Source organism: Aythya fuligula, chromosome 3 (assembly GCF_009819795.1).
Source record: "Aythya fuligula isolate bAytFul2 chromosome 3, bAytFul2.pri, whole genome shotgun sequence".
NCBI classification, from domain to species: Eukaryota; Metazoa; Chordata; class Aves; order Anseriformes; family Anatidae; genus Aythya; species Aythya fuligula.
In genome coordinates, this window is record NC_045561.1 from 27,971,589 (window position 1) to 27,988,263 (window position 16,675).

Consider the following 16,675-nt stretch of genomic DNA (forward strand, 5'->3'; position numbering starts at 1 on the left):
TATTATTCTGAAGGAGGAAAAAACTTCTTTAGCTGAGAGACTCAGACAGAAATAGATGTTATTGAAGGTTTCACCCGTATCTTTTACGGCTTCCTGTCCATTCTCTCAAAGTGTTTCCTTCCTGTCAAAACCCAGGAGGGCTAAAAGTGACCATCATATCAGCTAAGCCCAGCTGCTACACCCCCTACTAAAGAGCAGGCTGATAATGCTCTTGCTTCAGCATTTCAGACATGAGCCCAAGAATAGATCCAGACTCAGGTTTCCTACATGATTGTTTAACCTGATGGGCCAGCTGTGGAAGTGAAGATGTATTCTCATAGTCAGTGATGAAATCACAAACAAAGCAGAAGCTACTGTTCCTATGTAAACTTTTAATTAAACTCTATTTGCAGTTGTTACTATGGCTTGTTATCTTCTTGGAGAAGATGTAGTGTAGACAATTCTTGAAAAGTGTGTGGAAAAATTAAGAGTTTCTTTAGTAAAAGGAAATTCAGAGGTTACCCAAAACACATGTAGGAGGGGAAGAAGAAGAAAAAAAGCTTAATTAATAACCACTTGGGTCACAGGTTCCATGGTGAAATGTGGACATTTTCTTTTTAAGTGTCTTATTCCAAGAAATATTAGCCTCTAGTTACCATCTGTTAACGTGAGCTGGTTGTCTCTAGTGTAGGGAACTGCTTACCTTGCTAAAATAGAAGTGGTATTGATTGTATTCCTATCTGGCTAAACAAATGACAGTCATTTCATGTTTCAGAGAGGTGGGAAATGCCACAGAAACATCTTTTAATGTGCCCTAAACCATCTTTCCATGTTAGAAGTCAGGAATTCCAGTGAGACAGAACTAAAACAGTGTTAATCAAGGTATTTGTTTTGTTTTGTTCTTCTCTTTAGATTTCTTTCATTAACTTGAGAAAGCTGCATCATAGCGTTCTGCTTTTGAAGCTAGAAGGGAGTATGGAATTCAGTTAAAGGATAGATAGTACAGATGTTTCTTTTTAACTTTAGGGAGCATACAGGGAATTCTCAGAGATGCTGATCTCACCAGGTCTTGATCTGTGCCTCAACATCTTAAGTAAATACCAATTTAGGAAAACATCTAAACCTTGGCTTATAATCCTCTATTTATCTGTATTTCAAAATGTATAGAATCCTATTTAGTTACCTCAAAATGTAGTGCATAAATTTGTGAATGTTGCAATCCACAAAGAACTAACTTTTACTACTGATTTAAGTGCCCTAGCTCTCCATGGAGCTGGTTGAAGACATGAAGAGATGGTGGATGTAAATTTTACTGTCTTTACAAGAGGGGCACAACATCATTTCTGCTAAAAAAAAAAAAAAATAGCAGAGCTGAGCTGGGAAGCAGAGGGGAAGTGTGCTGCTGTCCCTGCAAGAGGGAATGGGGAGTGAGAGCAGGAGAGCAGCTGGGACTGCTGAGACAAGCCGTTCCTCTCTCACTGTGAGCACCAGCCGTACACCCAAACTCTTCACGTGGCAGTAAGTCTGGCTTTCCAAAACTCTCATGTAGGCAGAGAAAGCCTGATCTTTGATTTATGTGTAGCAGTTTTTTACTGTAGGCAGTGCCTGCTTTATCTGTGTCAAGAGCAAGCTGTGATCACCAGTTTGTATTTAAGGTTGTGTGGTGCTTCTTGTTTTAAGACACTGTTAAGTTCTTTGTGATTTCATTGGGCTTGCCAAAACTTGTGCTTTAGGCTGAAACTGTTCAGCAAGCTCATGGTGAGCCTTGGGAAGAGGTGAGAGGCCGAGCAGGGGAGCTGCAGCGGAGGTGGAAGCTAGGGTGGGAAGAAGCTGCACAGAGAGCCTTTGCTCTAGCATTTCCTAATGCTGAGTATCTGAATATACACATTCAACATCCTTTAACGTGTTGTTCTACAACTATCTGTGAAGTATCACAACTTAAACACTTCCCTACCATTTTAGTATGATAGCTGATTTGCAGGATGACCTAAAAAAAAAACCCTAATAGTGGGTAGAAGTTAGCTGAAGGAAAATCTACTGGATTTTGTTGTCTTTTCTGACTGCCTTGTTCCCTCTTATTATAACCACCTTATTTTTAATCCTGCATGTGGTTTCAAAGTTCACAGTGCGCTAGAAACACCTGAGGTACACAAATGGACAGCCACCAATCTGATGTTGATCATTTTGGGGCAGATCGTCCTTCAGTAGCATCTCTGCAGCCTCACAGGTCTGTGGCCTTGTTCCTGAACTTCCCCCTTGCCACCAGAAGCAGTGTCTGATCACTGCATCCACCTCCAGGCCCACAGGTGCTGGGAGAGCGCCATGAGGAATGTAGCCTGTTGCTCTGCCCTTCTCCTGCAAAGGGACGTGTCATTTCAAGCCTCTTGGCTGCGCCATGCCACCTTTTCATGACTTGGGCCTTCTGCAGCCTCAGGACCCTTCTCACCAGCGGGCGAGCAGCAGGGGCCGTGCCCAGTGTTGCTGTGGCTGCCTGGGTGGGGAGGCCCTGGGCCCGGGCCTGGTGGGCCGCCCTCCATTTCCTTGGCAACCGGCAGATGGGGGGCTTTGGCGGGGGTCAGCGGGGGGCGGCTGCACCGCTCAATAACAGCCCTTTCAGCTCTGACAGCTCTGCGCGGGCTGGCCAGCGGTAGTTATCAGATTACTTGTATTAAAACCTAATTAAGATGTGTGCCAGTAAATGCAGCGTGGTTATTGGATTTGGTGATTTAGCGGCTGTAGGTTGCTGCAATCCAATCACGCCGTTTCAGCAAATTCAGCTCTGCAGAGTAGAGGGAAAGCGTTTTACGTTAGTACCCTGACTGTACTGAAAGAGTAAATAACCTTTTAATGCCTCTGCTTTGTCAAGGACTGATCCCCGCTGCTGGATGGATGGACGCTACCCACAGATCCTTGCATATTAATTTATTTCAAATCAACTTTAAAACCCCGAGGAGGGCCGACAGGTTGTATTGGCTTTTGTTGTACCAGCTTTTCCCTTCAGCACTCGTGGCTGCCTGCGGATTAATGGACCTGTGACTTCCCCAGGGCAGGGGCTCACTGCGCACTCACTGCTGGAGCCTGCCGGGTGCCCCTGCTTCAGTGATGGGTCTTTATAGAAAAGAAAGAAGCTTTTATTTTTGTCTGTAGGACACAAAGTGCTAGTTCAGCTTTGTGCTGCTGACCGCTGTGGAAGTTAATTCTGCTGGGTGTAATTCACCTTGGTACCAAAGGTCTGCTCTGTGCTCCATGTTTCACACAGATTCTGTAGTGTCTTGCAAGGGATGTCTATTCCTACCTGTCCAAATGTAGCAAAACATATCTCTCCCTTTCCATTTTGTTTCAGGACAACTAGGTACTAGCCTAATCTTGGATCCAAATTTAATTTCTGTGCTGAGTGAAAGATGTGCTCTACTGCAGGTTTTAGCATGAGCTGCACAAAATGAACAAGGTAGTTTGGAGCCCTGATAACATAAAGCTGCATTCAAATACTGAGCATCAGAATGAAATGCTCATCATGAAGTGCTCATTGCAGCTTGCGATGCCTCAGTTTTGTTTTTCTATGGATGCACTTGCCTCACAAAGCTGTCTCTTACCTGCTGCCATATCGAAACAGGAATTCTGGTTTAGACCAGTTAAGTTTGCATGGAAAATTATTTTAACAGTACTAATACTATTAAATATGAGCTACCCCTTGGTGTAAGGTTATCCTGCAAGTAGTACAAATATAAAACACTTGGAGTTACATGTCTGAAACTTGTGCTTTGAAGTAACATGTCAGAGGGTGGAGTCAGGCCCTACCCTTCAGCACTCCCAGGCCACGGAGCAGCAGTCGCTGCCATCCCAACTGGAGAGCACTTGCCACTTTGGTGGAAAATGAACTCATTTGGAACGGAGGGGAAGTATGTGGTGGTCACGCAGATGCTCAGGACGCAGCGCACGTTTGCCTGGTCGGTGGTGTTGCCAAAGTGAACATGGTGACTGTGCAACCTCACTCACTCGTATTAGCAAAATGTGCAGAAGGTTCTGTCACCCAGTTGTAAAAATGATGGCAGGCATCGATGTGCAGTTGTAACATATGGGAAGTACAGTGAATGTGGGTGGAGCTGTTCATTTCTCATCTTGAATCATTTACGAGATCAGCAGGCAGGCCAGATACAATGCATATGGGAATGTGTGGCTGTGCTGCACATGTCACACGTAATAGCAGACACTGTGAGAGGGCCCAGAGCCTGTCCTCGGGAGCTAAATGCACCGGAGCAGGCTGGTAGTCCCAGCGTGCAGACCAAGGGCCAGCTTGGCAGCAGTTTTGGGAGAGCAGACTGGTAGACAGAATTTGGGAATTCACAGACTGAGATGTGTGCTGACTAGATGTACTCCCTCATTATCTGTTGTGACCCAGAACTGTAGAAAGGAACATTATTAACCCTGTACTCGAGCACTGGAGCTGGATACAGATGATACAAGTTGTGGTCTGCTAGTAAAGCCTAGTTCAGTGGCTGTGTTGTTTTCCATCTTTGTTCAAGGGCACAGTCTAATATAACATGGTGGGTGATAAAGTTACAAAACAGAAAAGTGTAGTTGAGTAGTATTGCCATAATTAAAGAGTTCTTAATTTGGATGAACTATTGTAAATAAACTTTAACAGGATCTGATAGGATCCTGTAGATAGTCTTACAATAGAAAGCAGTAAGGCTCATATCCAGCGATGTTTTGAAATTTGCATGTGCTGCCTGTGAGTATCTAGTAGAAAGTGTTGTTTTGATGTAGAATTTACATGAGCTGGAACTTACTTCAGTTTGCATGCCAGAACTGGAGGAAGTTCCTTGCACTGAAGTGGTGGCTCTTCAGCTGGAGCCTTCTTGCAGGAGGAGACGCCTGGTAGGGCCTTCCTCATGGGCTTCTTCATTGGTTGTTGCTCTTGCATCCAGAATGGGCCCTCTAAGCAATGGGCAGCACAACCGTGTTGCTGCTTGAGGGGCTTACACACTTAACCATGTCTTTAGCTGCTAGGAGTGCCAATTTTGTGTAAGATGGTGTCTCAAAGACCCTTAAAACAAACTGAAGCACTGGTATAATGGAAAGATTACTAATTAAATATAGAAGTCAGCAGAAATTTAAAGGCTTGAATCCAGACAACAGTTGGTGGTTGTTGAGTGGGGCTTTCATGCTGTCTGAGATGACCTTGTGTGAAGAGAGGATTTCATAGTCTCAAGGCTTCACCTATGGAGGGAGGCACTGGAGTTTTTTCCTTGTCTGTCTGAAGACAGCACGTTCTAGTTACATCTCCCTACCAGTACTGTTATAATGTAGTGAGTATGGTATAAATAAAAGACTGGAAGATGACTTTATTACAAATAAAGGAGTCCAGTAAGCTCACAAATCCTCAAACTAAAGGAAATCAATGGCAAAATAGTAAGCAGAACTCAGCTCTCCAGTCTGAAACTGTGCTACATTGCCTCCAGCAAACAGTACCACTGTCTGTGCACTCAGTGGGAGCAATCTGATGCTCTTGGAGGAGCTAGTGTCCTTAAAAACAGAACACAAAAAGTACACGTGCATTTTTTTGGTTTGTGAGGGAATTTTGTTTCTTTTTTTTTGTTGTTGTTGGTGGTGGTTTTTGTTTGTTTTGTTGAATTCCACACCTCTGAAGTCACCCTTTGTAAAGAAATCAAGCATAAACAGCTCATGTATCAACATGTTATAGTTTAGAACATACAGGGACTGTGAAATTAGACACACAGCATGTAAGTGTGTATTTAGTAGAATATTCTATGCTATCAAAGTGATCTTTTTGTTTACTTCATTGGATGTTTACAACCAGCTGTCACTGTTTGCAGCTAGCTGCAGTTACTTTTGTTCTGATCCCCAGGAGATGGTCCTGCAGCTCCTCAAATCCCTTTTTGCAGCTATCCATTAGCAGAGTAACAGGACAGGATGAAATATGTCCATTCACAGTGTTTGCTGCATTATTGTTGCAGTTCAACTTCAAAGGAGGTGTCTGATAGACCACTAAATACCGTTTTTCACATAAATTTTGGCAAATTTGTTTCAGCTAAGTTTTACTAGATTTTTATCAAGAATTTCAGGGGTGTTTACTAATGCAGTTATTTGAACGATCCTGATTAAGAATGTGAATATTCAGAGTGATTAGCTTAGCTGAGTTATGACAGCTGTACAACTCAAAACTACCACATGGAGTTGAAAGTAGAAGGATTCAGAAAATCACATGCCTTATTGTGAGCATATAACTAATTCTATTAAAAACACAGACTGTATGAGAGATATGAGCCTAAGCACCTTGTTCAGTTGAAGCTGTTTTTCGAAATGGTGAGCAAGAAATGGTTTACAAAACAAGTGCAGAATTTAAATCCAGAACTTACCATAGCAAAACCCAGGTTGGTTCATGCTCCCTAAATACATAGTGTTTAGACATACAGACTTTTCTCTAGAGCACCGATATTTAAAGAACAGAAGCTTCTAAGATATCTGCAGGGACTTGTAGTTAAAGATGTTTCCACTTAAAGAATGAATGAAATGCGCTTAATGCGAAAACACAATTTTCAGCTTATTTCTGTTTACTTTCCTTGTTACAGATCTAAGCAAACTTTTTAAGATTTTTTTCATGGCAGGATTCAGAGGGCTATCCAGTCACTGGGGACATTCCAGGTTTTGAGATTAAAGTAAAGGTGCAGTTGCCCTTTCTACAAGGATGTTGTTACACTTGTTTCTCAAGTGTAAGCAAAGCCTTTGTGTACCCCTGCTGACACCCACTGGCTTGTTCTCCCTGTTTTGCAGCCCATGATGAGAAGTCTTTGGAGTGGTGGGCTCTTAAATCCTTCCAGAGGAATCTCTGTTAGAGATTAACGCTGACATGCTTAATTACCACTAAGCTCACTTTAAATAATGTTGTGCTCTGTAATAAGTTTTGGGCATTGACCAGGGTGTAAAGAGCAGTGGAATGAAAACTAAACTTTCCGTCACTTCAGGTCCAGTTTGTCAGGGGGTTGGGATACTTGGATTTATAATCTGGGCTAATGTCATTGAAATAACTGCCTAAAATCAGGAAACTGGTTTCTGAAGGAGCTGTAGGGTGCATAGGTCTGCCAACAGGTTTATTGCCGTATCCCAAGAACAGCCCTGAACTCACAGCACCCTTTCTGTAGGAAAGAAGAGCAAGGCATGGCTTGCTCAGCTGCAGATGTCGGATGGAGTCCTATGGTCTTTACTGATGTCATTGAATGGCAAAACTGACTTGTCATGTCACGACAGGGCTTCTAAGTTAGAAGTGCAGACATTTAAAAGTGCTCATTTAAACTGTCAAGATCAAATATACTGAGTGCCCTTCTGTGGAGTAATAATATTTCAGTCTCAGCCCAACACCAGGCCGAGCTGTGTCATCTGGGAGCTTGCACCTGCCAGTGCAAAGATCAAAGCTTCTGCAGAGAACTCCAACTTCAGACACACTGCACTCTTTTTATCTATTTTTTCCAGGTTGCACCAGCTTGACAAGCACTGCCAGGCCACTGCCCAGCAGTTAGTGGAGCTACTCAACAAACAGAATCAGCTCTTCAAAGAGAAGCAGCTGCTAACAGAAGAGGTGCAGTTTCTGCGAATCCAGGTACTGTGCCAAAAGAAAAGAAAGTCTGAAGGGAATATTCTGCAGCTTTAGCGAAGAAATCCACCAGCAGTCTCTTCTCAGCTCTGGGGTTTTATTGTTGTTGTTCTAAGTAAGGCATTGCCTTATGAAAAAAAAAATCCATGCAACTGGAGATAGGCTGGTTGCTGGATCAGAGTCCCACTTAAACTAAATGAAGAGACAATAGAACAGCAGTACTTATTCTTGGTTACAGTTCCTAGCTTTCCTATTGCAAGATTTTGTGTTCCTTTTCCAGAGAAAAGAGAAAATCTGTTCTTCCACAGCATTAACATTTAAATAGTAGCTTGATACTTGTAATTTCTTGGAGCATTTTGCTGACATTTGTCAGCTTAAGTCCCCCTACCACTGTGATTTTTTCCCCTTATTTTTAAATGTTATTTTCTTTCCTGCTGCTTCGTGACCACTCACCCAAATGTGAGGTGGAGAATGTGAAATCAATCCACCTGAGCACTACTCACTGCAGTGCACCTTTGGCAGGCCCAACTGTTGCTTCCAGTGGTCTCTAGGATGCTGCAGGTTTCCATGGGCTGTTGTTGCTTGGGTTTTTGACCACTGTTCTTCACCCATTGCTTTAGAACTAAGGGAGAGGACTGCATGGTTTGTTTCATTCTTTCCCTTTCATCCATTTGTTTCAGAAAAAAGAGGAAGAAAGAGAGATAGTAAGTATAGAATGAAGTTTTCAGTAAAACTATTAAATAATCAAACCCTTGTTTTGTGACTAATTGAATCGCCTAATTCAACCATATCATGATGTTTTCTAACTAATAACTGGAGTTCTGTTAAAAGGGTAACAAGTTCAGTGGAGAAAATGTTGTCCAGTAGTACACTTAGCAGTAAACAGAAAATAGATGTCTTACAACTTTCAAATATTTACATCATACTCTTTTTCATAGGCTTTTTAGCTGTAGGATTTAATAAATGTTTAACCTAGGCAAATAAGATCCATATTTTGTTACGCTTTTAATCATGTCAGTGTGTTTGGTTTTACAGGATTTACTGTCGGTAGACAAACCTGGTAACCCAAGATAGCGTCAGGTTATCAGCATGTAGTAATTACTGACAAATTTTAGGGCAACCATAGTGTTCTCTCTATAAGATGGTTGAAGAACATTTGCCATTCAGAAAAGAAAATGAAAGTTGCTACTCTAAGGGAAGCACTCTAGGTAATATGAAGAGACTTCCTACGTAGTCCACAGAGATTCTGTCATTGATAATGTGTTTTATCTGGAACTGAGCATGTTTTTATGAGGTTGGGCGAAAGTACTAAATTGTACAGATGAGGAAAAAAAAAATCATTCAGATACACAACCAAGACTTGACTAGCAAAATCTTCCTTTTTTCTGTTCATTATAAGTTAATTGTGTTCCAGAGGATACTTTTTAACATGTGAATATTCAGAAGAGAAGTATATATATATTTTTTTAATTATTACAAGTCCTAAAAATCTGTTTGTTGCTATTGAAAGCAACAGTGATTCTCTGGGAATTGGAATTCAGCCCAAAAAAGCTGTCTGGAATATCAGACGATTGTTTGAAGAAAACTAAAGGACATTTCACTGTAAACTGGAGATTTTAACTACAGAAAGATGTATGTAGCTATTATAGAAATATATGTTAAAAATATCAATTGCATAATCAGTATTGATCAGAGGTGAAAGTGACTTATGCCATGTTTTACTGTGTTATTCAACAGCTATCCTTTGCAGTTAGTTTTTGGGGAGAAACCACTCATACCTAATGCTTTAAAAATGATGTAAAATACACTGACTGAAATTTGGTGTTATATCTTGGAACACAAGCCACTAGTAACTCTGCAATTGCATATTTCAGGAAAAGAAATGGGATGCAGATCTCAAACAGGACACAGATGGAATCAAGTAAAAACCTGGATGGATAAAGAGAAATGAGCATAAGTAGGTATTTTTTCTATACACTATATATAGAGGAAAGGGAGGGAGAGGAAAGGAGGACTAAAACTATTTGCAGATGTGGGTTGAATCTGGCAAACACTTCAAGACAAAGGGAGAAGAAAGTGTTTGAAATGTTTTGGGGCTAGAAATTGTTGGGGGGGGAGGGTTGTGTGATGTTGTGTTTTTTTCTTTCTATACTGTTAAAATGTAGGGCAAGCTCTCCAGAAAGAAACAGGTTTACCTGACAGAATTTTAAAAAAAATAAAATATAATTTAAGTTGGAAGAGCAAGGAGGACATACAACTCTTGGCAAGGTGGGAAACTTTTACAATTCAAATTTTACCTTAGATACCTTTTGGGCTAGATAATCCACTGTGGGTTCTCGTTTGATTTGGAGTTGGTTAGCTTTGTCACTTGCAATAGTATTTTCCTTCTCAGAAAGCAAAATGCTATTTCTTTAGAAAGGCTTCAGCTTGTTCTATAATGAATCATAAAAACTCAGTGTCATGTTGTAAGAAACATTATATAAATAATTGCATTTGGAGTGATGCTGTTGGAATGACAGCACTGCTACAGTTTATAGCTGTTCCTATAGCATTGTAAGCATTACCTTTAAAAAAAAAAATGCAATTGAAGTCCCAGATTTTAAAAATTGTTTCATTATTTTAATCTAGCTGATTTACGGGGAAAACAAAAACAAACAAACAAAAAACTACTGCCAAACCTTTAGCCTTCATAGGATTTCCAGTGCTCATATTTGCCATATCTGGGGGAAAAAATGGAAAGAGAGAAAGAGGTCTTTAAATCCTGCTACATTTTGGTGTGTTGAGAATCTGTTTTTCATGGAAAACTCATGTGATAATGTAAGGAAAATTCTTGGTTTCATAATGAATGAAGAAAAAAAAAAAGCCATTTTAAAAGAAATACTTGATCCTGCTACATACTGAATTCCTTACAGGCAACATGAGTTAAAAAGCTTTTTGCATCCTTGTTGAAGGAGTAACCAAGGCAAGAACTATAGGATTCAAAAACACCTTTCTCATCCTTGGAAATGAATTACAGGCTTTTGAAATAATGATGTTAAATCTCATGGTACCGGAGGAAGCTCAGAACAATCACCTGCCCACAACCTTTGGGCTAGGCCATCTTCACTTGGAAAATATTTGTCCCACAGACAGAGGATAGCAGAAAGCTCCCATTACCCATACCACTAGCAGAGATTTACGTCACTGTCATTGTTTTTCCAGTTCATTTCCTTGTCAAACTTCTCTTGTGTATCTTCCATTCTAAAATGTAAAGTAGGCTCTAGGCATAGCCCCTGAGAAGCAGAGGAGTGAAATTCTGTCCTTCCCACTGAAGGTGGTAATGCGTACATGATGAAGATGCTCACACCAAAATTTTAATTTTCAGAGAGCTAAAAAGGATCAGTATGATAATTTGGCCTGACCTTACAGCATGTGCTGTAGATGAAGCCTTCGCATTAATATTTAATAGATGGCAGTAATATTTAATAATGATATACAGCTTAACACAGGCAGATCCACCAAAAGGTAGTCAAAAGTTTAATTACGGGATTTCTACTTCTGATTTTGAAAGCTTTTGAAGGATCCAGGTTTTGTGTTTCTACCTTTGAAAGTCTCTCTTACCCGGCAAGTTACTGCAAATCAGGAGAGCAAGAGATACGTAACTCCCATTCTATATAGTTACTAAATACAAACGTGTGTAATAGAGGAAAATAATATTTAAGTTGAGATGACTAGAAACCTCAGCACTGTCCACCCAGTGTGTTTATGTTTCTGAAGGCTGGAATGCTCTTCACTTGCGGGATCTGCCTTGGTGTCCCTCAGTTTCACAGAAAGAGCTGTTTGTCCCAGTTTTAATCCCCTTGCAGACTCTGGCCAGCTGAGCCCGCCAGCGTGCAGGCCAGCTGACAGGATTGGGACCTCTGGGATTACCCCCAGCCACATCTGCCATCCCACACCGCTGGTCTGTCCTCTCCCCTGGACATCTCCCTGTGCAAGTCTGCCCTTCCCCGTGCTCTCCAGATTGTCATGCTGCTGAAACTGGCTCGTCCCTCGTTTCAGATGTCCCGTTTTTCAGTGATCCCATTGCTCTGTGAACAAACCACTCCTTTCCCAAACAGAACATAAAATATACTCACCCTTAAGTATCTTCCCCTCGTCATGCCTCTTGTGCCTTAGTGGGAGGTACTGTCTGAATTACAGCCGGTCCTGGGCTGAGATTGTCTTTGTTCTCCTAGGTCTGCATGAATTTTCAGTGGGGCCCCAGCAACAAATGCAGTGTTTGATGGGCTCCCAAGTGCCCATTTTGCTTTTTTTTTTTTTTTTTTTTTTTTTTTTTCTCAATTTAAACGTTAAAGCTAGCCTTCTGTATGTCCAGAAAATGAGTAGCCCTTCCACTTCTGATGTCAGAATTGATTCAGGCTGATCCTTATGTGGGCTTTTTTTTTTTTTTTTTATTGTGGTCTCAATGTACAAAAATGTGCATGTTGGATTTTTTTTAAAACAGCTAGTGACATTCTACAGACACGGTGTTGGTTTTTTTTGGAGCAGGAGAAAGGAAGGTCATGACTACTGCTTAGGTGGCATTTAATCAAGTGGTGATGAGCGTTAGACCACGGCAGGTGGAGCTTCGGGTTTTGTGATGCTGCAGCTGGGTGCAGGAGGCCAGGACGGCCCGGGAGGTGTCTGGCAGTGGCAGCAGCAGTGCGGCCTGGCCCCTCTCAGAGCACCATGCTGACCAAACAGGCATCTAGTGGCTCCTCTCCCCGCCCCTGTGACTAGCATTAACATCAGTTAAAACACTGGGGTTTCTATGGCTCTGCTACCTACAAAAATGAAATCTGTAAGACTAGCCAGCCACACAGCTAAAAGAGCTGCCCCTGAGGGGAGGGAGCATGGGGAGAACTTTGAGCACTTTGTGCTGCAGCACTCTGCTCACTCAGCTGGGAGGAGGAGAGCGGCACATCCCAAACAACTGCTTTAGCATCCAGCCTGCTGTGCCATTGGGCACACTGAGACTTTGCCAGTATTTGCACTTTTGTTTTTAAAGCAGATGAAGCCTGCCTATAGTCAGATGGAGAAATGCTGACTTCGTCAACCATGCAGAGGTTCAGTATCTTGCAAAGCATTAACTTGGAGTAACTGTGCCGATGGAAGAAACGCAGGCAGCCTGCGGCACTAGAGGTGGCCGTTTTGGTACCTAACCCATTTACACGCATCTGAGCAGGGCTAATGAAAACCTTTCTGTGGCTTCAGGTGGTAAGGAAAGGCAACAGCAGCTCCTTAGTTAGAGGCATAGATGACAGGATGAAACTTCTAGGTAGAAATGTTTTGAGGCTTGGTGAGAGAAAACAGCTGTCTGAGAAGGGGTACCTAAAAGAACAAGCAGTGGTACTAAGGATACTCATACCAGTAGCTAGGGGAGAGAGCAGTGCACTAACAGGCCAGGCATTCAGCTGCACCTCAAAGGGCAGCCTTGACAAGCCTCAGGTGGCCAGGAGACTTCTTCAGGAGCTGGGTGGAGTGCTCTTTGTCTTTTTAATCTTTTGTTAGTATTCTTATGCTGGCCCTTTAATGAAGCACAGCCTGGGCTTCCTCTGGCTGTCACTAACAGCCACCCTGATGCTGAGTCTGACCCATAACTCTTTCCAGGGATGTAATTTGATTTTCAGTGCACTGGTTGTGGATACAACCATAGCAATGACATGGTGCATGTATTTTTGGGGGAAAAAAAAAGTACCATGTTATTGTTTTTAATTAATTCTTTAATGAACTGCAACATTATAAATCCTTTCTTAACTCAGTCCTCAGTACCTTACCAACTCAAAAAAAAAAAAAAAAAAAAAAGCAAAACACTAAGTCCTCTAATGCAAAACCAGCCCAAATTGAAAGTTTATTTTTATTTGAGGTCATTTACATCTCTTAAATTCAAATTTCAGAACTCCAGTTGCTTAATTCTAGGTAGCTACCCCAGCTCCACTAGAGTTTGATGTCTTGCCCTTAATTAAGTCGTGAAGTGCTACTGAGGAGGCACAAACAATAGCTATGCGAGAGCTTATAAACTGCAAATTAGCCTTCCCACCAGAGGTTTCCTAACAGCACACAGGCAGCTTCCTGTTTTGCTACAGCTGCCCACCCCATATACAGTCTGTACAATTCACAGTAAACAGTCTCTGGCACAAACCTGTCTCCTCCTTCCTGGAAGGGAGAAGGGGCAGGATCTTAGACGTGCCCCAAAACAAGAGCTTAGTTATTTACTGCTAAACATGAGCGATGGCTAAAGCTCATGGAGATCTTGTTTTTCAGAAATCAGATAGCTCTTGTTCTTGCTACCTGTAAGATTGCTGATCTTAGAAAGCGGTGAGGACCACAGGAAGCACAGGCTTTGAAACAGAGCTTGTTTACATAGCATTGCCACATTCTTAACCATTTACGTATTTCTTTTCTAAGAACTCACCCACGGGCTGAAGTGACACAAATGAGAGATGCAAGCAGCTCCATACAGACTACTTACTTACACTCCCATCTCCTTCTTCTGTCTTTCAGTTCTCCTTTGCACCCGTCTGAAACTCGGACTTGTTTGAAGCTCACACAGATAAGCGTTCGCAGAAAACAGACACACTGGCTAATTTCAACTGGTTTATATTTGTTTTAACTACAGAATCATAAATATTTTGAAACATTACTCACCTACCAAACTTTCTAGGAAGACAGCTGAGACTTTTCTAAGAAAAGGCTAAGCTTGCAATCCAGTTTTAACAGCTGTTATGAAGCATCAGCTTAATTCATAATTTGTACAATGTTTTATAAAATGTTTTTATCTATTTTTGTAATTTAACATAGATGTCTTATTTACAGATGGCAATACCAATAAACTGAATTTGATTCATTACTTTTCCTGGTTGTGTCCTTTTGCATTCAAGGGAAAATGTGTGTTTGGGGAGGAAAGGGTGTTTAAATCTCACAGAAATCACAGTGTGCTGAAGTTCATTACTCATGACCAGAATCTACCAGGGAACTTTGAATGGGAATGACCAGAATCTACCTGGGAACTTCAGTTGTACAAGCTACTTGCCACTTTTATACAAAAGTCAGGGTCCTAACAACTCTTAATCCATCAGAAGGGCTTAAGAACAATTGAGAAATATTCCCTGTAATGTGGAGTAATTTCCACAGGGTAGGTTTCCCATCAAAACAGTCACTGGCTAACTCCTTTGAGACAAAGGGACCCTTTGTTAGCAAAGGCTAATACGTACATGAGGTGCCTGGCTCTCAACACTGAAGTGATTCTAGACTTTCCCCCTGGAAGATACTTCACTATCTTGGGGATGGGCATCAGCTGAACTCTGCTTAAAATTATTGAACTCAAAACATTTGGAGGCTACATTTGGAGGACTTCTTTCCAGTTAACTTTATATTTGTAAAGGTTACTTTCCAAGTACCAGGCTGTTTCAGAAAGAATTCATCTGAACCTTTTGCTGAACTAGTGCATAATAAACTAACCACGTAAGAAAAGGTTTTTACATTCAGTGTAGTTCCTGAATTGCACTGGTAAAGAGGGAGGGAAAAAAAAAAAAAAAAAAAAAAAGTGCAAAGAACAGTTCCCAGTCAATAAGGCTACTTCAGCCAGCATGAACACATAAAATGTAACAGAAGTAGGAGTAACAACACATGCAATAAGTTACCATTTGCTGTGGGACACAATCTTTCATTCCTTGTATTTTAAGAATTACTAGTGGTACAGCCTTAACATCAAAGTGTTTTTTCTTCCCATTTCAATTTCCTGCCATATGAAACTGCCAAACACATCTGAACTCCTCCCTAAACTGCTTCACCACTATGACAATAAACATGCTTAAATCGCCTCGGGTCTTTTGGGAAGGGAAAGGCTGCTGATGAAAATTCCTTTCTAGCTCAACTACGGGTTCTCCACGCTAGTCAGGTGGACAATTTTATTTTATTTCTCACTACTTTATAGATGGTTACATAGGTAAGACTATATGTTTATAAATCTGCAAACTTATTACTTTTCCCCACACCATAAATCTGTGTTTAAATAGGAGCAGTGCCTATCAGCCACATGCGTGAAGGACCTCAGGCACCCAGTCCCAGCACTTAGGCTTCACTGAGATCCTGGAGCTGCTGTGCCACGGCCCACGGCACAGCTGGACCCTCAACCTTTCTGGACCTACCTCACCTGCTGCAGCCACCACTGTGACTACAAGGATCAATTTCTCTGCAGCAGCTACTCTACTCATAGCAATCATTTACTCACTGTGCACAGACAGTGCCAGGGCTACCCCGCTCCTGTTCTCCCCACCCCACCCTGTCCTTACCCACAAACTGCTTACTTTTACAAAGTTTACAAAGTTCAGATCAGGCGATCGCATCCAGGAGCTTCCATGCCCACAGCTAGAGCATCGCCCCCCCCGAGGCATCACCCCTGTGCCTCCATGCAGAATGAGCAGTGGCTCCTTCCATGGCCACAGCTGAGTCCTGTCACTGATCTGCAAATATTGCAACTACTGTCCATCTGTTTGTCCCTTTCTTCTGCTCCTTCTGGCCTACTTCAAGGGGAAAACAAGAAAGACCCGGCTCACACACTTACTTACATTCCAGGGAAGGGTTCATGCCTGAGAACTGAGCTAAAACCCAGATGACCGACTGCTCCAGGGACACTCAGCCCTCCTGGCTGGCTGCTGCAATTAGGCTTGGGCCAGTTGGCGGGCGTCAACGAGTCCCACCCCGAGGTGCCCTGCAAATCACACCTTCCCCTTGCTTCCTCCAGCATGCTGCCACGCTACGCAACTTGAGGCTACGGCTTTCATTCGATGACAACTCGCTTAAATGTTGGCTGTTCTGATAGGAACGTAGCCCTGCATAATCAGTACTTGAAAAGTACAACCCAAATTTACTTTTAGAAGTTACATACACCTCGCAGAGTTAACACAGACCACCTGTATGGAAATAGCCTTGGGCCACAGCACAAATACATCTTGCTTAGCCATTAAAACCTCTTTTTGTTGTTTGTTTGTTTTTTGTTTTTTTTTTGACAATACCGTAACTTAATTTACAAGCTGAAACTGATCACCCAGTATCTGAAATACG

At 42.0% G+C, this 16,675-nt stretch overlaps 1 protein-coding gene across 1 annotated transcript in view; it reads left to right on the plus strand.

The window, feature by feature from the left end:
- Positions 1-14,459, plus strand: part of SDCCAG8 (SHH signaling and ciliogenesis regulator SDCCAG8) — a 109,550-nt gene extending 95,091 nt beyond the window's left edge. Inside the window, 4 exon segments of the mRNA XM_032185286.1 lie at positions 7,471-7,597; positions 8,272-8,295; positions 9,466-9,548; positions 14,114-14,459. Of these exon segments, the coding sequence (XP_032041177.1) occupies positions 7,471-7,597; positions 8,272-8,295; positions 9,466-9,516 (202 nt within the window). The 3' untranslated portion in view covers positions 9,517-9,548; positions 14,114-14,459.
- Positions 14,460-16,675: the final 2,216 nt, after the last annotated feature.